At 40.6% G+C, this 24,491-nt stretch overlaps 2 protein-coding genes across 2 annotated transcripts in view; one reads left to right on the forward strand and one right to left on the reverse strand.

Moving 5' to 3' along the window:
• NOC3L (NOC3 like DNA replication regulator) overlaps positions 1-3,758 on the forward strand; it is a 55,258-nt gene extending 51,500 nt beyond the window's left edge. Inside the window, exons 19-21 of the mRNA XM_018562673.1 lie at positions 831-928; positions 1,886-1,976; positions 3,610-3,758. Of these exons, the coding sequence (XP_018418175.1) occupies positions 831-928; positions 1,886-1,976; positions 3,610-3,729 (309 nt within the window). The 3' untranslated portion in view covers positions 3,730-3,758. The remainder of the gene's footprint in view (positions 1-830; positions 929-1,885; positions 1,977-3,609) is intronic.
• Positions 3,759-9,270: 5,512 nt separating this feature from the next.
• Positions 9,271-24,491, reverse strand: part of PLCE1 (phospholipase C epsilon 1) — a 197,364-nt gene continuing 182,143 nt past the window's right edge. The window contains exons 29-35 of the mRNA XM_018562672.1: positions 22,802-22,930; positions 20,377-20,583; positions 18,035-18,202; positions 16,379-16,597; positions 15,651-15,822; positions 13,948-14,088; positions 9,271-9,595 (exon numbers count right to left, since the gene is read on the reverse strand). Of these exons, the coding sequence (XP_018418174.1) occupies positions 9,447-9,595; positions 13,948-14,088; positions 15,651-15,822; positions 16,379-16,597; positions 18,035-18,202; positions 20,377-20,583; positions 22,802-22,930 (1,185 nt within the window). The 3' untranslated portion in view covers positions 9,271-9,446. The remainder of the gene's footprint in view (positions 9,596-13,947; positions 14,089-15,650; positions 15,823-16,378; positions 16,598-18,034; positions 18,203-20,376; positions 20,584-22,801; positions 22,931-24,491) is intronic.

Consider the following 24,491-nt stretch of genomic DNA (forward strand, 5'->3'; position numbering starts at 1 on the left):
TGGGCCAAAGGGGTTCACTGTGTCCCTGGGGGAAAGGATAAAGAAATATGATGAGGTTTATTCTTTAAGGCAAGGAAGAATCTGAGTAATACAATTACCCTCTGTGCACAAAATAGGCTAATGTATGGTACATATCCATTGTGTTTGGAATATCATACAAGCCATATTATTATTATTATTATTATTATTACATAGTATGTATATAGCGCCAACAGTTTGCGCAGCGCTTTACAATATAAGAAAGACAAAGATGGTAAGGAGGGCCCTGCCCCTGAAGGCTTACAATCTAAAAGGGAGGGACCAGTGATACATGAGGAGGGAGCTGTGTGGGGATGAATTGTTTGGTATATATGTACAGTATATATTCTTGTCCTGAGTTATCTGATGATCTGCAGAGACTTACCTGCTAATGTAGAATCCTCACTTACCCTTTAGTTTAGTTTCTTGAAGCTTCTTGGCTTCTTAATGAAGCAGAAAATAAAATGGTATGTGGTGGATCTGTCGGCGTTGTGTGAAAAACTTGACCCTACGAAGATTAATTTCTGAAATCTTGAGTCATTATTAAGAAGTCAGTTTTTATCTCTCATGTACTCCAGTTTTAGATTGAGCAGCAAATGTGTTCAGATAAAGATCCTGATAACAGAAGTTTATTATGTGAGAATGATGTGTTTATTCAGATGCGGCATTCCCTAGAGCCAGCACAAGCTGAACACTGTGTGTGCATTGATGCCATGTGCAATAGGGACATTTAAAAAAAATGCATACTTGTATATACACATATAAAAGTTGTCAGTAAGTAAAAGAATATATAATCATTCTTATCCTTTTAGAGACATTTCCATCCTGTTGTTCGGATATTTGCAGCTCATCTTTGTGCTGGGGCTCCATCAGAAGGTTCAGCAGCTCTGGGATCCTCCTATAGCCGCAGGTAAGGTTTTTACATGGGGAATGGTCCAGTGTTGTAGTTCCGCCAACTGCAGTCCTTCCTACAAGCACTGGAGCTCCTTTAGTAAGAAATGGAACTGTATTCACATTGGTATTTCTAGAATTGCATACCTACAGATTCAGGAATATGTCATTAGGGGTTAACTTTAGTTTTTGAGTGCTATCTTAGGGTCCCCCTAGTCCAGGGGTCGGCAACTTTGGCCCTCCCACTGTTGTGGAACTACAAGTCCTATGAGGCATTGCAAGACTGACATTTTCCAGGCATGACTCCCTGAAGCAAATGCATGTTGGGATTTGTAGTTAAACACAGATAGAGGGCCGGAGTTGCCCACCCCTGCCATACAAGTTACAATCAACTTTAGACTTGCCAAAACTGTGTAATATGAAGACCTACCTCATCTATCTGTATCCAATCAGGTAGGCCCATACACTACATAGTATATCTAAAGGTTATTGTACAATCAGATTGTAACATGTGGTAAGCTTAAAAGGGGAGGAAGGGGGAGTCTGACCTGCCAAATTCACAATATAACTTGAATTAGTGTTGGATAATGCCAGGACTCCACAGGGGTTATGCAGGAAGCCTGACAGAAGAAGAAGATCCTTTTACTGGCCTTTAAAATGACAAAATATTGAAGTAGCATGCGGAACCGATCCGGCTCTGCTACAATAATATAATATTTCATATACGTGAACTGATGCTTTGGAAGTATACAGGGGCTGGTTTTGGACTGAATACAAAAAGCTGAACCTTATAGGGTGTGAAAACGCCCAAAAATGTTCTGGCGTTATGTGGGTGAGGGGTTCTGGTATAGAAGTGGTTAAAGTACTACAGATTGTTCCTATTCTCCCAATGTCATGTGGAGAAGATAGAAGTGCTGCATCTTGTGTGTCGTTCTTCCACAACATTTACACCTTTCTATGTATTCATCTTTTGTAGGTCTGCCACAGATTTATTTCATGATTACAGTATAAATGGAATGACCTTCAATCCTCCAGTTCCGGATTCCGTCCCCAAGATAAAGTTCAAGGTATTTGATAAACGTTTATTTTCGTGGTAATATACATAATTTGCAGCACATGTGGCACAGTGATGGACTATGGCCTAGTGGTGACCACATTGGACAATCTTCATCACTGTCTAGAGAACGGTTTATTGTTTTCCTCAGAGCAGCCAGACAGACAGACAGACGCACGCTGCATTTTATTCCTCAGTGTGTGAACTCTGTATTGTCAGCACATACCAGCCATCTTTCACACCCAGGACCGTATTGAGCACAGTTCAAAACTGTGTAACTACAAACAATCGGATGTTCCCAAACTCTTAAATCTGGTTTCTATGGGAATAGTTATTTCTGACTTTTTTTTGGATCAGGGATAAAAGGCAACAGTTGGACAGTAACCATGCAGCTGCTGTAGTAGGTTCTCCCTGACATGCCAAACTGAGTGCAATTAATCTGCAAAAGGTACATTTGATTGAAGTGTGCATTGGCCCATTTTATGGGAGAACAATTGTCATTTGGAGCTAATTTAACATCCCAATTATATTTAAAGCAGAGTATCAGGCAGACAGCTCAAGCCTAAAGCTGGCCGTACACCTAGAGATTATCTGCAGATTTTCTATGGTCAGATGGAAAAAGTGTGACAGATTCCTCCATCTACACTAAACTGTGTGGATGGAGGAATCTCCCGCTGGGCCAAAGCTTCAGTATCTTCCTAGTTGGCCCCGCTGGCTCTCAAAATACCTGAACAATCTGATTTAATGCAGGCCAGCGGGGCCAACTAGGAAGATACTGAAGCTTTGGCCCAGCGGGAGATTCCTCCATCCACACAGTTTAGTGTAGATGGAGGAATCTGTTGCGGTTTTACCTTCTGACCGCAGAAAGTCTGCAGATAATCTATAGATGTATGGCCAGCTTTATACTTGAACTATATTACCTGTCAATGGATTTGTGATTCTGTGCAGCTAGTCTTGTGATCCATTCTTGTGGCTGCTACAACTAGTTAATTGGGAATGAGTGGTGGAGTGAATAAGGTACACAATCCAAAGCCAATTCTTCCTAATAAATGTCAAGGCCTGATGGAAGGGGTAGTTATGGCTTTTATTTACTGGAACTTAATACAGTATTATTAAGGCAAAGCTTCCAACACCCAGGCAGCAGTGCCGGAGACAATGAAAGATGAAGTATACATTTGACACCCAATTGTGAGATCACTTAACCACATTTGATCTTTTCTCCTGGACACTTTTGCTTGTGTGAAGTTTTACTGCTGCATGTTGGGATTTTGGCAGATGGAGAACACTTTTCCCTTTATCGCCTGCACATTACAGCCCCATAGACCTCTGTAGGGCTGTGTCCTCAGGTATGAGATGGTGGAAGACAGCCATGTAGAAGTCTAGGGGGCTGTAATGCACAAGTATAACCAGAATGCAAACAGAGCCGCTCAGAGACTGCAGCCATCAGATCAAGGTAAGTATACATGGGGAGGGAGAGGGTGGGTCAGGTCAGGTCAGTTAGTGGATGCACTGAAGACCACCTTGGATTGTTTAATGAGCCTTTCACAAAATGGAAACCTGTGTGCTCTAGCTATATAGTCTGAACATGTAGAAATTCGTTTTCCCAATAAAACAGACTTTTAATCTTCTGTGGTTTTATGTTGCAGGGTAAAAGTAGAACCCATGAGCTTAAAGAGGACTTACAGGAGCTCATTGAGAAGCATCTCAGCAAAGCATCTTCCGTACAGCCGAATTTTGCATCCGTAGTAAAAGGGCAGAGCACATAAATCTGATCAGAATGGGAAGCGGAAGGGACATTCCTAGCGAAGACGCTAATCCACCTATTGGGAACACATGCTGCTGAGCTGGACCTCCCATTGACTTCCTCCACTAATGAGATCATGGTCAGGGTGCGCACTCATTTAGCAAGAGGAGACTTAATCTTGTACCCGGAAGGAGAATCTCCTGCTTTATAGCAAAGGTTTGGTGGCCCTTTTATTTAACATTGTAAGACAGTTTTGGATGGTGCCGTTCTTCCATTGTACATACACAGCAATTACAATAAATAATCTGTATATTTTACTGACTGGTAACTTTACTACAGAGCCATTAATTCCAAACCGAGCATTTCTTTGTGTTGATGAAGCAAACATCTTTATTTTCAACATATACAAATACAAATGTGTTTCAAGTCTGTATACATAAAAGTAGTCCAGATCAAACAGTCAATTTACAAAACCAACACATTTCTAACGGACACAGAAAGTCAAGATAAAGTCCAATCACGTCAAGCCATGCACCAGACACAATCATTGAAATAGCTGTATAAGCAGTGCTATTGTGGAAAAGACCCAGCTGAGTAGAGTGATATCAGTGACTCAAAGACATTCAATTACCAGGGAAAGAAAGTCACTTGGGGGAATCTATTTATAAAAACATGGCATCGATATTTGTTCTGTGTGCGCACATTTAGGCTGTTTGGTTGAATGTATTCAGTCCGTTGTTTTAGGTCATTTTCCTTGTCTTGCTTGTGTGTAATACAACTGTCAGCGATCCTTCAAGTATTGCAGCACTTATCCCCAAATACAAGCATCAGCAAAACATGCGTATATGTTCTTTATCACCATCCCATGATCTGTGCTGGTGAGGGGGACCAGGTGCAATTTAAGACTAAATCCTCTGGTATACCTTTCACCATCAGATGTGAATACATACTTCTATATAAACTGGCTTCTTACAAACACTGTTCACATTTGTAGCATTCAGTTATTCCCGGATACATTGGAAGGAATTCATAGAGTGTCATAGAAACTCTTTAGAATGCCCCAGATCCATGTACCTGTTGGAATGGGAAACGGGCACATGGAGTTGGTGCAAGCACCAACATTTGTGTTGCAGAGGTGCACTGAGGGCAGAGTGCTCATACTGGACACACTGCCCTCAGTGCAGCTTACCACCTGGTCCACTCTAGTCACAGTGCAGGGCAGGTATGCCACCAGTGAACAGAGAGACGGGTACTTTGCCCATCTCTCTCTACTGCAGCTTAGAGATGGTCTTAATTACTTCCAGTTCTTTGCTAACAAAACTAGGAAGTAATTATTTTTTTCATTTAGTGTAGCCATAGCAACACTTTATAAAATAACTTACTGAATCTGTTGTATGTGACCGTCAAGCTACCAAACTGATGACAGGACTTACCGTATTTTTCGCTCCATAAGACGCACAAAAGGAGGGGGAAAAAGTGCCTGCGTCTTATGGAGCGAATCCCGATGCCCGAGGCATGCAGTTTCGGGCGCCGGGCAAGTAGTAGGAGCCACTGCTCGTTTAATACGAGTGGGCTAATGAGATCACTCGTATTAAAGCCGAGCAGCGGCGATCAAGTTCAGCAGTAGGAGCCACTACTCGTTTAATACGAGTGATCTAATGAGATCACTCGTATTAAAACCAAGCGGCGACGATCGAGATCACCATAGAGTAGACGAAGAACGGACGTTCTTCGTCTGCTCTGTGTGATCACTGAGACCGCGGCGCTGTAATCACAGCGCCACCTGTCTCAGCGGTCACTAACTGCAGCTTCTGTCATAGAAGCTGTGACAGAAGCTACGGTCTGTCGAGTGCTCCATAAAGGCGCGCCGGACCTCCCTGCGTCCTATGGTCCGGTGCGTCTTATGGACCGCAAAATACGGTATTTGATACAGGATCAGGCCCATACTGCCAAAAGCTGGCCATACACCTTACAATTATCTGCAGATTTTCTATGGTCAGATGGAAAAGGTGGAACAGATTCCTCCATCTACACTTAACTGTGGCCCAGGTGGAGATTACTCCATCCACAATCTGTTGCACTTTTTCCAGCTGACCACAGAAAATCTGCAGATAACTGTAAGATGTATGGGTACCTAAAGACTTTACTGAATTCCCCAGATTGTATGTAGTGGATACATAAAAGTGACTTCATCTCCTGATATTCTTAACCAGTAAAGCAGAGAGTGCTGTGTGTGCTATTGTTACTTTTATATTGCTCACAGTCCATCAGACATGGGGGGCGGGGGTATATGGATGTCGTGCTGATGCTTCTACCACTTTCATTTGGAGATGCGTGCCACAATAACACCTCAAGGTAAAAATACTGCAGATATTACAGTTGTATTTTTACTTCAGAAAAGAAAATAGACTCAGTTCATTCAAAAGAGAAAACTCACCAAGAACACTGCTGGTGTCCCATTCTCACAATATCTGCACAGAACGAAGGTACCTGTCATTTCACTCAGCAAATGGTTATGCAAATTTGTTTACAAATAGACCGCAAATGGTCCAGTACTCCTAAAGGTGTAATGTGGAGGGATGACATTTAGGGGACTCCTGTACCAAAACACCTCGAAAGCCATTTGTTTTGGCATCAGGGTATGTTTAAAATCATAATTACTTTTGCAGCTTCCATGCTATAAGATTACATTGGTGTTCTCCACCCTCACTGCCCCACAGACCCATGTGAAGGGACGGGCTCAAACAACATCCAACTGACTCAAATGGGTCTATGACAGTCACAAACATCTTCTGGTGGACCATCGATCACTCCCATTTAAAGGGACCTGGATGTTTCTCCCCCAGAGAATGTCTGTGCAAGTCCCATTCCCAGCTTTATAGACAGACTCTGAATGTTCACCACTATGGAAGATACTATTCAGGAACCAGTAATGTGACAATGTAAGCTGCTAGTGCTGACCTCTGCTAAAATGTCAGACCGTACTGTGGGGTCAATGATCTGGGAAAGCCAGGCATGTTGTATTTTCAGGAGCTCTGCCTTAGCAGCTTCCAAACCCCCCTCTCAGTACAAGTTTCCTTTAAGATTTGTATATTTGGCTAAAGTCTTTGTTACATTTTATAACATTACAAATGGCAATAACTGATAGCACAGCACACCTAATGGGCTTAGTTTTAAAGCAGTAAAAAACAATCCAAATTGCGCTCATTTCAGCAACCAAATCCTAGTAGGTTTGGGGTGAAATCTGACCCTCCTTTAACCAATTATTTAATGAAGGAGTTGGGGAAAGAAATGATCACAATTGAGCGTCATTCCCTATTTTATAAATTGGGTGAAAGCTACTGATTGGTTTATAAATACAGCAGACAATGCACAAGCTGAATGAAGGTCTCATCCTGGAGAGCAGACCATGTACAAAGCACAATCATCCCAGCCGGGTTACTTTGACACTCAGATGAAAAAAATGCATAAAAATGATTTTAAAACTGGACTACAGTTACAAACAATGAAAACCCGAAAAAACCCCACGCCTGACTGCTGCTCAGGAATATGCCACATGAGGCCACTAAATCCTCTCCTCCCACGTTTATCCTATGACAAAAATCCAGCAAAATAAAGAGCACTACTGTTTATCGGACTGCCGATAACTCCTGTTCATTCCATGCAGATGAAATCTACACAACAAGCTCTCGGCATCACTGAAAACATAATTATATGATGCTGTTGGTCAGTAACCTTGTTTGGAAATTTTAAGACAACTCTACAATCAAAGTAAAAATTAGGCATAATTAAACAAAAACAACCTGAATATAAAAACCTCCCCAGGATCAAACACGGCTCGCCATTCGATAGGCCTGGTCTGTCAAATGTCATTGTGGTGACCTGTAGGGCTAAGTGCCAGCTTTTCCATGCTCTCTGGAAGTGTGCTAAGCCATAATAAACAAATTGATGGCCGGATACCTAATAGTATGTAACCACTCAGCATGGTGAGTAGTTTGTCATTCGAAATTCTGTATAACACTTACATGAACGTGTTTAGGTTAATCATAGGCAAACACGTGCCTTGTTTTATGTTCAGTACAAAATAAATATAAATAGTTATAAAATCTGCTGACAGCTAAAATGTATACTAGCATCGTATTAGTAAATTAAAGTAACAACGGTTTCTAAAATAAAACTATACAACACAGTCTTCATATAGACCTTCACCTCCAAAGGTAGCATGATTGTAGCAATTACTTCACATGTATCCTGACTCTCATTACAGTATTGTTATACAAGATCAGCTGAAATCTCCAAACGTGTGCCAACCTCACCTAACTGAGACTGTCCTCCATCCATCTTCACAGGAGGACTTTAGAAGGTGAACCCCCCTTACAGCTACAGTGGCTTGGTAGTGCACTGAAAATACGATTGATAAATGTGGAAATGAAAGCCATTGTGATAGCTGCTCAATCACAAATTCCCTTTGACAAGCACAGAAAAACAAAATATACACATTCCCTCCTCCGGGACTGCAGCTTAAATAAAAGTATACAATAGAATTAAATGATTAAGATTCATAATGCAGGAAGGTTCCGCTCTGGTAATCAGTGGGCTTAGAAAGCAGTGATTAGAGGCTGAGTATTCTGCTGAGATATTAACAAGTGTATGAAACATAAACAGCCTGTTGTCTACCGCGTGTATTTTTCTCAAATACATTGTTGCCGTGTTACAGAACTAACTTCTGCACAAGATTAACTTACAGATCTATTCTAGACAAATCACATAACTTGTAAAAACTTGTTCTGCATCCAACGAAGGTAGATGTAGTCCATGGCAGGAACACACAAGGTTTAAGGACAGTGGTACATGCACATACAGTCACTGCTCAGAACAATGCCAGACATAGGCCCTTCACATATACACAGTCCTTCAAGTGTGTAAAAATCAATACAATGCACGTAGGGTTTTAAATTAACTACCTCTGTAAACAAATGAAATATACACATACATGGTGCATCTTTTACAATAGAAGAAAAAAAAAAGTGTTCAATGCTTTTATGTACTAAACTCATAAGGTGCTAGGTATCAAAAGAAAAGAGTAACATAACAAGGTAACAACTCAATGCTGTGGTGACAAAATAAAACAAATGAAATCTTTCTAACACTTCAGGACAAACAGCCGTCATAAAAGCACGTTGCGTGTCAGTGGTCTGGAAGTGACGTGTGACATTACATCAATAAATATAAAGACACATTCCACAAAGGAACTCATGAAGAGCCAGCTAATTAACATACTGAAGTCACATATTCTGTTCACAAGCACTTGTAATCTATTTATAACTTCAGTATCTAATGTCACAGACTGTGCCATGTTATATCTTCATAAAGGAAAAAATGAAAACTAGTGAAGCTCCTGCAGTGTGTACATGTAAGACCTCTGAAATATATCACCATTGCCACCAGTAACAAGACATCACTGGGGTTCATTACAGCGGAACAAGTAAAAAAAAAAACATCCTAAGCAGCGCCCGTACATGACATTGCAGGAGACATGTGGAATAATTTTGCAGTTTGCAAACCTTCCATTCTTCTCGCCTTCAAAAATATTTCAGCCAGAAGACTACCACTGTACCCTTCAGCATTAACCAGGCTCACCGAAATCCGCTGCTATACAGATCATGCCAAAGGAAATCCATTGTGATCCCCATTCCTGGCAGTAACTTCATGTGAAATCCAGAGGAACTGGCACTTGCGTCATTTTGGCAGTTTCCAGTTTTTAAGTAGCTTATAGTACCATGCTGCAATTGGCTTTCTACAGCAGGATGAGTATCTGTATACGTCTCTGTTATCTGTTGAATCAAGATCTTCTTTCCTGCTCTGCACTCCATAGCACGAACAGTCGCCTGCAAATTATATGGACATACACAATAAACATACAGAATATCGAAAAATCGGATCTATTTATTTTTTTATTTTTATGAAAACAAAACTCCAGACAGACGTCTGTTTATGATAAAAACTCTGCTGTTTTATTACTGCCTGTGCCCCCTTACTTCCTCTTGGCAGATCTTGGGGACACAGTGAGCAATAAATACACACAGTTGTTCTAACCCTGCCCTACTTGGTCCAAAAACAGTTTAAGCCAGAGTTCTCTTTTTTATAACATAGAAAACAGCAGGCTGAAAGATTTAAGGCAGTCCCAGTCAAATGATCTGACCCTTTGATTTGATTTGATTTTTTTTCTACCTGACATGCACCTTTACAAGTCCATGATTCGGGGTAATCTGACTGAGGCTTATGTCTGTTCATCTCCATACAGATTACAACTACACATCAATTCTAACTTTCCATGATCATTGGCGATATACTTGTCTGGGGAGCTTTGCCACTACCATGGTTTGTGAATACATGTTTTATTCAATGGTTTCTACCCATGAATGACAGGCTTCAGAAGAGGAGGCGCTGAAAGTTATACTTCCAAATGGCTACTGTTGGCTAGATCACTTACTAAGAATGAAAGGTATACAGAGATATATGTACCATTTGGGGCCCTGTGATATGTCTTTCTAGTTTGCCCAACTTCAAGAATGATGTATGCATTTACTGTGTAGCATTTGTTCTCTATTGATGGGCACATAATAAATAATGCATGTTTGGCTGGTGATTAAGTAGTAGAGGGCAGTGAAAAATGTAAGCAGCAATTTTGCTGTAAACAAATGTGTGACATAGCAATAAATGGAAGTACGTGGAGTCCCGTGGGAGCTTTAACAGATTCCTGGTTCATTCTTTATTTGGCTTCGCACCTCCCCAGTCGCCCATTGTTGTGATGGGCTGCTTTGTAGTGATGTACAGGAGGGGGATGGGAACACAGCTAAGCCAAGTTTGAACCATAAAATGTCTAGGAATGTGAAAACGCGCTGCCATGATTTTAGCTCTCTAGGTTGTTTCTGAAGGTATCTGCGGGCACCTCTGGGTATTTAATTCTCATTCTTATAGCCGGCATAGCACTTATTTACAGGAAAATGTATAGTTAAATATGTCACTTTGCAATTGGCTGCTTAAGTGTACACATACAGTACATCTTGTGCTTAAAAGAACTATGTCAAACCCTTTTTTTTTTAAATATACCTACTGTGACCCAAACTCTGCATCTAGCAGTCTACAGTCCCACTATATGTTGACCATGCAGTGCAGCCGGGAACGATCCTGCCAATCCACCCTGCTGCCTGATTGACAGCTGCCTCTGCCTCTCTAGAACCAAAGCCAGCTGTACCCGCCCTGTCCCCTAAGAGCTGGAGGAACAGGGGGAATCCGTGCGGGGAGCAGTGACTGACAGAAGCCGTGAGCTGAGCAATTAGGGGTTTGTGATCACTCAGTTCTTGAGCTATAGACCGGCGTGTGACACATACAGTGTCGCACGCCGGCTCAAGCTATTGGGAAGAGTATATTTTACTCTCCCAATAATTCTTTAAATTGCTTGAGTATTATAAGGAATTTCATTTTACTACTAAAAAAAATATAATTCCATTTTCACACACCAGTTACAGTAAATATCTACTCTGTCATCATTAATTCTTCTGAAAGCCTGCCCCATGTATGATCAGCCTAAGACTAACTGCAGTCAGATGAATCCAACCCTTTGCACAGACACAAGCTGCATTTTTTTCATTTCCATTAAGCTAGGCACATTGATTCTTATATTTCCTTATTTTCATTTGAGTATAGATACAGATACAAAAGTACAGTTATCTCAGACTTTGTAACAGAACTAGATTAAAAAGCACGTGCAAAACATCGCAAAAGCATGCGACTATGCAGCATGGGCTTTTAACACCTTGTTAAAAGCCCATGCGTCTACTATACCTTAGTCACAGCTAGGTTGATGTAGAGAAATTTAAAGTTTATTATGACATTTTTAAATAGAGTTGAACTGGGTTTTGTCTGTGTTTTCAGTTAGGTTGCCTTTGAACTCTAGCACTTCTGAAATTGGGAAAGTGTGTGAGGAAGAATTTCTCCCAGGGAGACACAAACAGCAATAAATACATCTGGAGAAGAACCTCTGTCTAGTTTATACTGTGTTCTGTACCAGCAACACATTGCGTGTCAGGGTAGGATGGGTTATTACCGGGAAAATAAGTGATGGGAATTTCCCCAACCATTAGAGATATAATACAAAATCTGTAGGAAAACATTAACAGTAACCCTTTCTTACTCTAAAACTAAAATCTGGGGTTGACCTTTAGTGACCCTAAACTAAAATATAAGTGTGTCAGAAGTGAAATCTGAGGGTACCTGAATGTACTCATACAATGTCAAATGCACCATGTTCTAAAATAAGGATTTTACACGCAAGACACAGGAAAAGTATTCTGGAACAGTAAGACTAAACGCAGTCTAACTGAGGGGTGGGCAACACAGCAAAAAAGGTGTTACCACGGGTGGCTGAAGGGAGTCTACAGCACTACCTGATGAACCTTACGAATAGAGACGGCATCAGCAGAGGCCTAAACATCCACCTGATGAAACTTAAACATGTGAACAAGCAGACCAAAATTCTGAACAGATGTCTGATGCTGAAAGGCCTACAAAGCAATAACTGACCTTGTAGAGTGCGCTTCGACCAGAGAAGGCGGAACCTTGCCCCTGAAGTTATAAGCCTGAAACAATGAGCTTTTGAATCAACCTAGGAATAGTGGATCAAAAAGAAGTATGTCCACTACAGGGATCCTCAGGAACAACAGAGAGTTGGACCGTCAAAAGGGAGCTCTAGCTGAGAGATAGAAATGGCAGAACAATCTCAGAGTTAAGAAAAGAGGACCAGAGCCACAAAACAACCTTGTCTTTGTGTAGAATAGGAAAGGGTTATTTATAGGTGAAGCCCGCCAACTTAGAAACTCATCAAGAAAGACATCTTTGCAAGTAAGAATAGACAGATGAATATCCCTAATAGGTTTAAAAGGCGGTCTTTGAAGGACCAACAGAACAAGGGTAAGATTCTATAGAGACACTGGGGAAAGTACAAGGGGACCAATGTGAGCAACACCTTGCATGGAAGCCTTCACTAAGGATTGAGAGGTAAGGGTCTCTGATAAAGAACCAGTAAGGCTGAGATTCGACCCTGGGTGGCACCCAAGGGCAAGCATTGCTCTGGGCCAGTCTGGGAAAAAAAACCAAACAAGATCTATCCCACAAAGTGCTTCCTGTTATGGAAAATTCCTTGCCTTGTACCAAGCTAAGTACGTTTTACAACTTCAATTATAGACTTTGAGGGAAGTTGATTACCTAGCCTTTAAAAGCATAGGGATAACCACATTCAATAGGCCCCTGTCCCTAAGTGGGATTTTTTTGCGCATTCTTAGCTGCATGTGCAGAAGCAACTGCAGGAATATCAGAGATATCCTCTGGAGGAGGTGTATGCAATTGCTTGCAGCACCTGTTTACTGAGTTGACAATCATGGCAGTGATTTTTTTCCTAAAGTCCAACATATTTGTGGAAATGTTCTCCTTTGATGAGACAGAGGAGGGCGCTGCTACAGGCAGCACTTAGGAAGACTCTGGGGAGCAAATACACTGCGGTCCAGGCTGTCAGCATCAGGTTAAAAGGGAGGGACATTACAAGCCTCCCCAGAGCTGTTAGTGAATCACTAGCAGGCAACCCCAACAGAACTGATCCTTTTGCACTTATGATCCACCATACTGCTGCAACAGACTGCCCTGCAAATGTACATAAATATTAAATGTCCCAATTTCTGTTCTGTTTCTGAATGTTATTGGAAATGCTTTCACGTGATGCTTATAATGAATTTTTAGGAGGTATAACAGTCCTTTAAAGTAGACCTGCATTATTAGTGAAAATATTAAGATGAGCACAGTGCAGCATAATACACCATAAGGTGCAGGTTCAAAGTTTATTTTGTAACCCAAAAAAATCACCTGCTAGAGCCACTCCCAATACCTAAACTATGTGGGTATGGGGAATGACAGACATCCCCACCCTCATTCCATAATGCAGTGCTCAGGGTCAGAGTGACCCATTGACTGTCCAAGTCGAATTACCAACATTAAAGTCTATATTGACCTTTTACATTATGTTTCATGTTACACCCATATTCCTGCTCACTTTCCTGAATTGAGAGGTTTTGTTCATGTCTTGCTGCTGATGTTTTTTGAAAAATGGCGTGGCTTAGCCAACACAGCCACGTGATCCATTCACAGATCTGTGCAGAGGATCTGTGAATGGAGAAACTACAATTACCATCTGCCACCGCGGCAGAGAGACTTGTAGATCTCATTGGAATACAAGTGCACTTGTAGTTCATTGACACTTTCTCCCTCTTGTCTCTGTTGCTGCTATTAACAGAGATAGGGATAATCTGCAGGACCCAGAGCACTGCACCTGCAATCCACCAATTCTTGATGTTTTACTGGCTCCAATGCAAAATAAACATTTCCTTGATGAATATGTGTGCATTTATTATATTTTTTAAAGTTGGAATCTACCTTAAAGAAAATAAATATTGGCACTGGATACTCTGTTGCGTGCCTATTATGCAGTGCTGTATTCATCTTAAAGGAGAACTATGAGGTGAGTGATTTTCACTCACCTCATAGTTCTAGCCGACCTGTGACAATGAGACTGTCACAGGTCGGCTTAGTAGATCGGGAAGTGAGCGAACACATACTGGCGTTCGCTCACCTCTCAATCCTGTCACGGCTCTCTGCCGTGACAGGGGAGGGGCTGGATTCCCCCCTCCCCCCCCCAAACCTCCAGCGCTGACTGGCGGAAGGGACGGGGGAGGGGGCGGGTACAGCTGGCTCTGCCTCTAGATAGGTAGAGCCAGCTGTCACTCACGCAGCTGGGCGGGTCCCGACATAATTGTCGGGATCCGCTTCAGCTGCGGCGTCTCAGTAAACCGCAAGCTGTAGCTCGCGGTATACTGAGCTTAGGGTGGCGGGAGGACGCTAGTTTGTGTCCTCCCGTTACCCTAAGGAGAACTATGGGGAAAAGCCCTGACCCCATAGTTCTCCTTTAATATAATTTGACAATAATACAAGTTTACTGTAAAATAAACCTATACTGGCAAACATTTCAGCCGCCCTTCTGAGCATGCTCGTTACCAGGCTGGCTCTGTACACAGAAGAGCAGGGCAGCCAGAACACCTAATCTGCATTAATTTGTCCTACATGAGTGAATCAGTAAGAATTAAAGCCACTGGCTCAGCAGAACAGCCTGAGAAACAATATTTTCTTTAGGAGCTGGCAGCATTAGCAGCCTCCATATTTCTCTCAGTACAAGTTTCTTAAAGTGGATGAAATAGTTTATTGCAGACAGGCGTCAATTCACTAAATGTAATCTGATAACGATAATGTAACCATGCTTGCTACTTTAACAATCAGTAGGTTCAGTTTGTGTACCTAAATATTGCTTGTGTGAAAGCAGCTAAACTTGCAAATAGTTAACGGTTATTTAACTCTTTCTTGCTTAATTCTCATTAGTCATTTCTTTTCTTACAAAACATTTTACCTCCACACCTTCAGCCTCAATGTTCTGCTCACCTCATACAAATCTCACAGAACCACACAATTAAAATCAATCAATATTTTGGTGAAAACGTGTCTGATCATTTTTGTGAACTGACTTTTAAATGCTTCTACTGAAAAATCAATACTAAAATGAGAACAGAAAGTGTGCGTGGTAAACAAAGCTGCCCCATGCACTAAACCTTTTGTGTATTGGAAATATGATTTTCAATAGAAACATTTCCCCAAACAAAAAGCACACACAGGGGGTCAAATTGCTCTATGTGTTACCTTTTAGTGAACGGACGCCATAGTTAGCAGCTTATCTATACAATTTATCATGCAACAAATTCAAACGGGAGAGGATTGAGAAAAGGAACAGATAAAACACCCATACCTGCAAGGATTATGATGCACACATATATAGTTGCTATTCACTGAAGTCATTGAAGGGCAAACTGCATGCAGGTTTTTCATCTCTATTCTGGGTACCTTCTGGTGACATGATGTGAGGTGACAGTGTGAAGTTCCGAGACTGCCGGCTTGACTTTGCAAGTTTCTTCAGTTCACTTGCAATCGAAATGCCTTTTTTCTTGTCATCTCGTGCTGCCTGCAAATAAATATCTGTATGTAAACACTTGGGCATCATAATTCCTGTTGTTAAGCTCTAGTTGGTAAGTGACTTTTAACATGTATCTCTAAAAAGATATTTTACTCTTAGTTTCCAAAAAAGGTTTGATATCTTCAGTAGGAAATATGGATCTGTCTATCTGGGGCTGGGCATAAGGAAGAAATTGGAAAGGATAAATAAGGCAGCCATATTGTGAAGCAACGATGTTATTTTGGTCTCGTGGGGAGAACAGTTTACAATTTAACCTTCATTGAGTTACACTTGACACGGTAATACTATCTTCAAAGAACACACACAAGGTTATGACAAGGCAGAGCAGGTGCCTGGCAGGTTGCATGTGAAATGTACTAGACTGCAGAGCAGACACATAATCCTGTAAAAGATGACCTACCGGAAATGATACAGACATCCTCTGTGAAATGTAAGGAGGTGTTAAAATTCCAGCAAGCTTCAGTTAAAGCCTTTGGAGAGGATGTCTCTTCTATGCATACTTCCACAAAGTGTCATGCACAATCCCGGCAGCTGATTACTATACCTGAACCTGCTCCTTTAATTTCAGAATGAATTTCCCGGCTCCCTTCCACTTGCTCTGTGCCTGGTAAACACACTCATGGTCTGAGAGGACCCTCTGCGATGTTTTGGGGGTTGATGACTTCTTGTTGGATGTCTCTTTTGTCACTTCCTCAAGCAGTACATAGTCACTCGGGTTTGGATTGTTCAGAATGCTGTATGAGTATTTGGCTTTGCTGAGGGCCTAGGGCACACAGACAGACAACAAATTCTTAGTTTTACATATTCAGTCAGTCACAGTTACATATTTAGTTTGAAGAAAAGTACACCTGTCTATCAAGTTTAACCAATAGAGAAAAAAAAATGAATCAATTAAAATTCTGCATCAATGCAACTCCAAGCCCACCGTTCTTCCAAAGGAAAGCCACATAAAAAACCTCTTATAAAGCAGTGATCTTACTGTAAAGACGCTTTTTCCTATATAAAAGGTCAAACCTCTTTCCCTCTATACCCAAACAGTGCCCCTTTCTCATTTTCAGTTACTTTAAAATGAACACGTTTGCACCAAATTTACTAAAGGAAGAATAACTTCAGATCAGTTGATCTTTCCTCAAAACTGGAGGTACACCATGCTCATCTTTTTTTTGAGAACCCAAATAATTTTATTGATATCAGCTTGGTCATTTAGACATATGTACGGTATATGCCATATGGATATCTGCCAGACACTTGTTGCTTGTGACAAGGACACCCCAGGTAGACATCTACCACTACATTCTATGCAAAGCACTAACAAATCTCTGCATTCAGGAACCTGCAATCTTGAGTTTTAACTCTTCCTGGCAGGCAGATGTTAATAAATTACATACACCGAGAGATACTTTATGTTTATAAAACTCTATAAATACCATTGATTACAATTTGACATTTGTCCATGCAGTCTATTAATGGAGCTGCTCAGTAATGAATGAGAAAGCTACGGTATTACCACTTCCTGTAAATACAGTGAGAAGAAATGTCTCTTCAGAAAAATCATCAAAGACACGACAGGACAGGGATGAAAGTGACATTAAAGGCAGTTCCCCCCCAGTGCTACTTTAAGTGCTTACCTTATGTGATGCCTCTTGATGCGAACATCTTCTTCCTTCCACTCTTTTCTAACAGTCCCTCCAGCGTTTGTGCCGTTCTCTGATCCAGCGCAGACTCCTATGTTTTGTTGTGTCCCACGGAGTCTGTCCTGCGTGCATTCACTTACACTGTCTCTCCTCTCCCCTCTGGTGATATCGACTGCGCATGCACCCGCACACAATTTCTCCTGCACGGCCATTCACAAAGCTGGATTCTACAGCTGGGAGCGAGCGGCACAGACACAGGTAAGTTATTTGCTTTTTTCTTTTTTTAAATGTTTTTGCATATATCTACTGCTTGCTAGATATATGTTAAAAAAAAAAAAAAATAGAGCCTTTAATACTACTTTAAAGAGAATCTGACATTAAAACACTTCCTTATTCATCAAATATTTCCATCCAGCAAAACATGCATCTTTATGCCTATACAATTTATTCTCATAAAAGTCTATCTTCTGAATTATTTGTGAGCAAAACCAAATGAAAATGGAAAAAAAAAATATCTGTGTTTGTGTTGAGGAGTTTCTTGAAACTGCAAGAGACATTCCAATTACCTGCTGAATAACGTCCTGTGCTGTGCTGAATCGCAAAGCTCGTATAACAGTGCGTGGCTGTTCAGGAGAGACATCATGTACCTGGACAAAAAAACTCTCATCATCTGTATTGAGAGGCAGCTCCTTCTCTTCCTTCTCCTCCACAGTTACATTTCTCTCATTCAGATTCTAAAGCGAGAGTACAAGAAGATAATAACACATCAACACTACTGCTAGCTTCCAGCAATAAAATATAATACAAAAATAAACAAAAATGTACAGTATGTGCAACCCTCAGCTACCTACAGACAGCCGATAGTGGTCAGGTGCAGGTCACTTTTGCAGCCAAATTGTAATAACACATATTTGATATTTGTTACATGTTTCTCACTCACATAGCAGAACTTTAACAAGAACTACGGGCAGAACTTTGCTTAACTTTGATGTTGGGCTATCTCCGCACTGCAAGGGTTAAGTGGTAGTTTTCGTCTAGGTGCATCTCAGCTTGCTCTTAGACTGGTCCTTCAAGCCTCTCTCACTCCACTGCAGCAGTCTGAGGTCCTATGAGTCATCATGTCCTGTACACTGTTTATAGGATGCAAGGACTCCAAGGGCCATGCCATCACTGCAGCGGGGGTGGAGAGAGGCTGGAGGGAGCTCTCTAACAGCCAGCCATCTCTGAGGTTCGGGTGAGTATAACCTCATTTTTGCACCTAGACCATAATGAGCACTTAACCCTTGCAGTGCAGGGGTAACCCCACTGCAAGGGTTAAGAAAAGTTGTGCTTGCACAAAATATGCTAAAATCTGAAAAAATAATTCTTCTCTCTACTGAATTTTCTTTTGGAATGTCAGGGAGTTGGGAGATGATGAATGGTAACATAATGAACCCTGTCTGTACTGTGCTGTCAGATCTTATTATCAGTTGTAAACTACATATGAACAACATCTGCCCTAACAAAGGGTTAATGATCTAGAAGCTTTATATATTAATGGGGGAAGCTCAGTCTGTCACTAGTCTTTCTATTCCGACAGTCAAGAGTTTGCGGTTACTGAAATTGAGAGAAAAGCTTGCAAAGGCCTGCTACATGGGCACATCTGAGAGGTAAGAAATATTTTCTCAATTTCAACTGCAAAAGTGGAAATACACTTAAAGTGCACCCTGTGGAATTTGTTGTCTTTTTCAACATCTATAAACAGGCAAAAACTGTGTCAGATCTTCATTCAAACAGCGCCCACAGATGAAGATGATATACTTGGATGGTTCAACTTCAACTTTTAGACAGATGGCTTCTCATTCTCATCAAGCACACTAATGTTATGCAGAATGTATACTTGGCTTAATGACTGCAATCTGCCCTGGCCCAGGAGCAGTAAAGCAACAGCAAAATATAACATTTCCACCCCTATGCTTCACAGTTGTTTGTTGTTGGTTCTCCTCCCGAAAAACTGCTTTTGGCATATGGCAAACATGTTTACTGTTACTGTGACCAAACAACTCGTCTTTGAACGATCAGTGTTAAGCACATCGTTCCAGAAAGCCTGGTCTTTATTTTCAATGGCTAACTGCTCTAATTAATTTATTTTTTTAGATTCATGCATTTTGACCCCAACTGATGCAAGAGTTACCTGAACACCCCATGATACAAATCTTAGAGATTCTTAAAGCCAGGTAGAAGGATGAGTGTCTGTTGGGCAGAGCAACCAATAAGATATCGGCTTTCATTTTTTTAACCTGCACTAGAAATATGACAGCTGCAATTTGTCTGGCAGCAAAAGGCAGTGCACTTGCCTTTACTTCATTATGATCATGATGATGATGCTAAAGAGGAATGACATATGATTATGACACCATGCAAGCAGTTAAATTCCCACCAGAATAGATGCATGTGAACTATTTTACCTTACAAAACATTTATAATATTGTACAGCCTGTTTCGTGATCCTGGTACTACTGCCAGACAGCACATCCAGACCTTAAACCTCTTTGCAGACTACAGTGGAGTTATACAACACAGCCTGGTCCAGGAGCAATACCAGCATGTGACTAAATAGTGAGGGAGCTGCAGCACATGGATGAGGATATCCCTGTGCTCACCCCTCCTGCAACACCATTGAGCAAAGCAGTAGGACCTCAATTATCTCAGGCTGCTGACAGTGATCCCTACCTCTCCCTGCCACAAAGGGAATTACAGGCGGCAGATCTCAAGCCAAATTGCGGACTTCTACTAGTTGTATGAAACACACATTTTTAAGATTTCTCTCAATGAATGCATAACTGAATTATATTATGTTTTGTTTATATCCGCCAAATGTTTAGTGGTAGGAAACAAGTTATTGTTTCTTTTCTTGAACTGAACATACTTCTTCCTGAGTTTTAAGAATGATCCTTCCCACATAGCCTTCTTCTGGGAACCAGCTGTTTAGAATTTGCAGGATGTCTTCTTCTGGGCCAATCGCTCTTTGGAATGGAGGTTTTTTACATTCATGTTTGTCCTTTGATATAAAACATTTTTCTTCCATCAAGAAATAGTCAGTGCTTGCTTCATGTCTTTTTATGGATGACAAAATCTGCAGGAAAAAAAAAAAATTTAAAAGCAAAACGTCTGTAGTAAACACGTGAAGCCAGGTGTGTGCTTTCCAGGAGGGCTGTATAAAAATAATAGTACATGTTGGTCAGTGTATACAGCAACATGGTTAGAGAAGGCATCACCAAGCCTCATTTGTGGCTCAGTTCAGCAAGAAAACTATAGGTGCAAGGGGTGTGTAGGAGAGGAGTCAGAAGGTCCAGGAAACATGAAATCATCTTTTCTCTGTTTCCATCTGTTCTCGTTTGTATTTGTAAAGCAGACCACTGACTGCCTTTAATTTTGCATTTCAGCAGTAGTTTATATTACAAGAATCACACGACACAAGGGATAGAGCTTGTACAAAAGAAGTCATTATTCAGGTGTGCCCAGGGCAGCATGATGTGTAAATATCTCTATTACTCCATATAACATGATGTCTCCTTAACAATTTGTGCTTGTAAATATTTTTTGTAAACCTTTTGTATTTTGTGCAGCCTTAAAATGTATTTTCTGTTTTCCTCTGATTGTTATGTGTGTGTCTTTATTGATCTGCAGAGTGTTATTTTTATCCTCCTATTTTACCACAACTATAGGACAATCTGCTAAAAGCATATGGGTGTTATCAAACACAGAAAAAAGCTCAAAAGCAGTTCATTTATAAATGAAGAAACTCACTGACTGAAAACGATCTGAATTATCTGTATCATCTCAGTCAACTGTTTGCTCATTATACTCATCTACGCAAATGACAATTACAGTGTAATATAATCTTTTTATGACTGTTTATTTTCTTGCTTGTTGCATAAATGTCATTTTTATTACTTTCATTATTCTACTGCTTATTTTAATTATCCTTATACTTATTACATGATTATTAAATTGCTCATATGTGCACTTATATTCAGCAAATCTTTACAAGAAATAAAATAAACATAATGTGAAGTTCCTTCCACAAGTGTAACATGATAAAGGGGAGGGACGTAGGTCACATACAGTGTGCAATGTGATGCACTGCCATATAAGGTAAAGAAAGATATCAAAATAATAGAACAAATTGACTGGCTGACTACTGCAGAAGAAATTAGCCGTATAAAAGAGGTTACTCTATTGTTACTGAATCCATTTTATTTTAACATGTGTAAACAGTCCATACATCCCTTTCATCTACATTAGAGGACAGAGGTGAATCCCACTAGCAGTAAATGCATAGCTCTGGTCCGTCTAGCAGATGTTTTCAATCACTACTTACTTTTAAGCCTAAAATCAGATTCCAGTAACCCTCAAATACACAGAACTCTAAAGTAAATCATGAAGAGCTGTTAAGTGACTTTAGAATGCCTTACCTTGTACAAGGGCCCATTCATTATTCTCATTTGGTAAAAAGTATTTTGACACTGCAAATTAATCTCCTAACCTTGGCCACCACCAACTCAACTCTACCTTAAAATTTAGCAGACCTCATAAGCACAACTATATTCTACTATATAGAAAATGATTGCATTTTGTAAGTGTATTATGTTTTTCCTATACCATAAGAGCAACTCTGACCAAAATACAATTCACCATTCTGGGGAGCACGGGCACCCTGCTGGGTGTTTAATGCTATCTGGAACTAGTTCAGAACACTTTCCTCCATCTCTGACAGACTGCAATTGGCCAAACATGGTTTCTGAGCCATGTTACTGTTTTCAGGAACAAATGGATTCTCCATATATTCCTAATAAAAATCTCCATATATTTCTAACAACAAACTACTTGAGGGTAAGGGTAATTTTTGTAGAATTTACTTAACCAATGACATAAAAAACTTGGCTGTTTTGGAGTGGGAGGAAAAATCCACTTTGGGGTCAAGTAAAGGCCCAGTAGAGAACTAACTGAAGACAAGAAGCAGGAAAATAAGCACAAGTCATTAATCTATTCCCTTCCACAGATCAACCAATATCAATTCTTTGTCCTGAAATTGTGTAAGTAATTGTAATATGAATTTAATGTCATCTGTCTTCTTGAATTACATTTTTTGGACTCCATAAATAAATAAAATGAATAAAATATATGCAGTTAGCATGTACACCACTCCTCTTTCTTGTTGTAAACTAGTAAACGCCTAAAGCTGCCCCAACTCCATTGAGTAATAAGAAATCTGTTTTGGATTGAGTTGTTATCAGTTGTATATATGAACCAAGTACATGTTACTTGTATAGGCAACAAAGTGAACTTACATTGTCGAGTAGATGTTTTGCGGTTGTTCCAATGTTAATACTAAACACAGTGAAAGGCTCTGGTCCAGGAATACCATGCACAGTGACTTTAAACACTGATGTTGCTCTTCTTTCTTCTGAACTAAAAAACTTAAAAGAAATAAAGGAATATGAATAATAATACTCTGTTAATATTATTAGATAGCCAAGCAAACAGCTAAATACGCAATTAAAACGCATACTCATACTTGCAAAGGGACTTACAATTACATTCAGCCTGTCTTGTGAGTCATACTCCCCTGCCAAGTAGCAAATCCAATCTTGGACTGTAATGCACCACCTACCTAAGCATTGTTGCTAACTAAATACATCCCTTTCATGGGAACAGTATTCCCTGATGGCAGTGGCCTTATATAGCAGGAAAATGAACCCCACCACACTGCAGAAATAGATTAGGAATTGTTTAAGAAACAACAAGTTCAAAGTGACTTGGCCTACAAATTCTCTATATCACAATCCAATGGAGGATCTGTGGGATGTGCTGGAAAAACAAGTCCGATCCATGGAGGCCTCTTACAGGACTTAAAAGGATCTTTTCCTGACAGCTTGATGCCAGATACCACAGCATGCCTTCAGAAGGCTAGTTGCCTGCATGCCTCAACAGACCAGGGCTGTTTTGGAATTATATACACTGAGTGGCCAGTTTATTATGACCACCTGACATTTGTAGGCAAATTAGCCATAATTAGCTATAATTTCGCGCTGAAGTTGCTAGAGGGCCAGACCATTATAAATAGGGAAGCAGGTTGTTTACTGCGACAGTAGAAGTGATTTTTTTCTGAAGATATGGGTAAACAACGCAATTTAACAGCCTTTGAACGTGGGATGATTGTTGGCGCTCGGAGCCATGGAGCGAGTATCAGCAAAACAGCAGAATTCGTTAAATGTTCAAGAGGGGCTCATTGTGAAAGTGTTTAAAGACTGGACTGTCAGCCGAAAATCTGGGTCTGAACGTGCGAATATATTTTAGTCAAAACCTGGGACGTTCTATTAATATCAAGGACAATATGGAAAAAAAATGACAGAAAAGTAAAACATTTGCAAGAAAATAAGCAGACTGCTCCATCTGAAAAACTAAAACAGACATTCTGCAGTGGATAGCTGCTCCATTTTTAGCTCCAGGTTTTGTAAATTGGCTTGTACTGCATGGATATCAGGTACACTCATCCAATAAAATATGGCTATCGACACCTCTGGTAATACCTACTGCCCTCAACCGGCAGTAAATTACATTTTATGCTGATCTCTCTGTAGTAAGAAATACAGGCGGCACACTGGTGCTACTGACAACAAAGCATAACAGAGCGTCTCTATGGCAAGGTTTTATTTTATTTTCTATAAATAACTGCTGTGAACTGGTAGATGCGTCACACTGGGTACACAGTGGCAGGTCCAGCATTTTGCTAGTCTATTTACATCCACTGAAGAATTAATATTGCCTATAACGAACACACATCATGGCAATAAAAAGGTTAAAACAAGTTCACTAGCTTGTTGAAAAATTCACCTGTGGGCTCGTGGATCTCATTGTAAAGCTACTTAATCACTTCCACATGGTGCAGAAATGGCTGCTTATCTGCTTCTCCTGGGAGTCTGGGATCACAGAAACATCATAAGTATGGCAGAGAAGGGGGGGGGGGGGGTGCAAGAG

The sequence above is a fragment of the Nanorana parkeri genome, unplaced genomic scaffold (genome assembly GCF_000935625.1).
Source record: "Nanorana parkeri isolate BGI_ZX_2015 unplaced genomic scaffold, ASM93562v1 scaffold590, whole genome shotgun sequence".
Lineage (NCBI taxonomy): Eukaryota > Metazoa > Chordata > Amphibia > Anura > Dicroglossidae > Nanorana > Nanorana parkeri.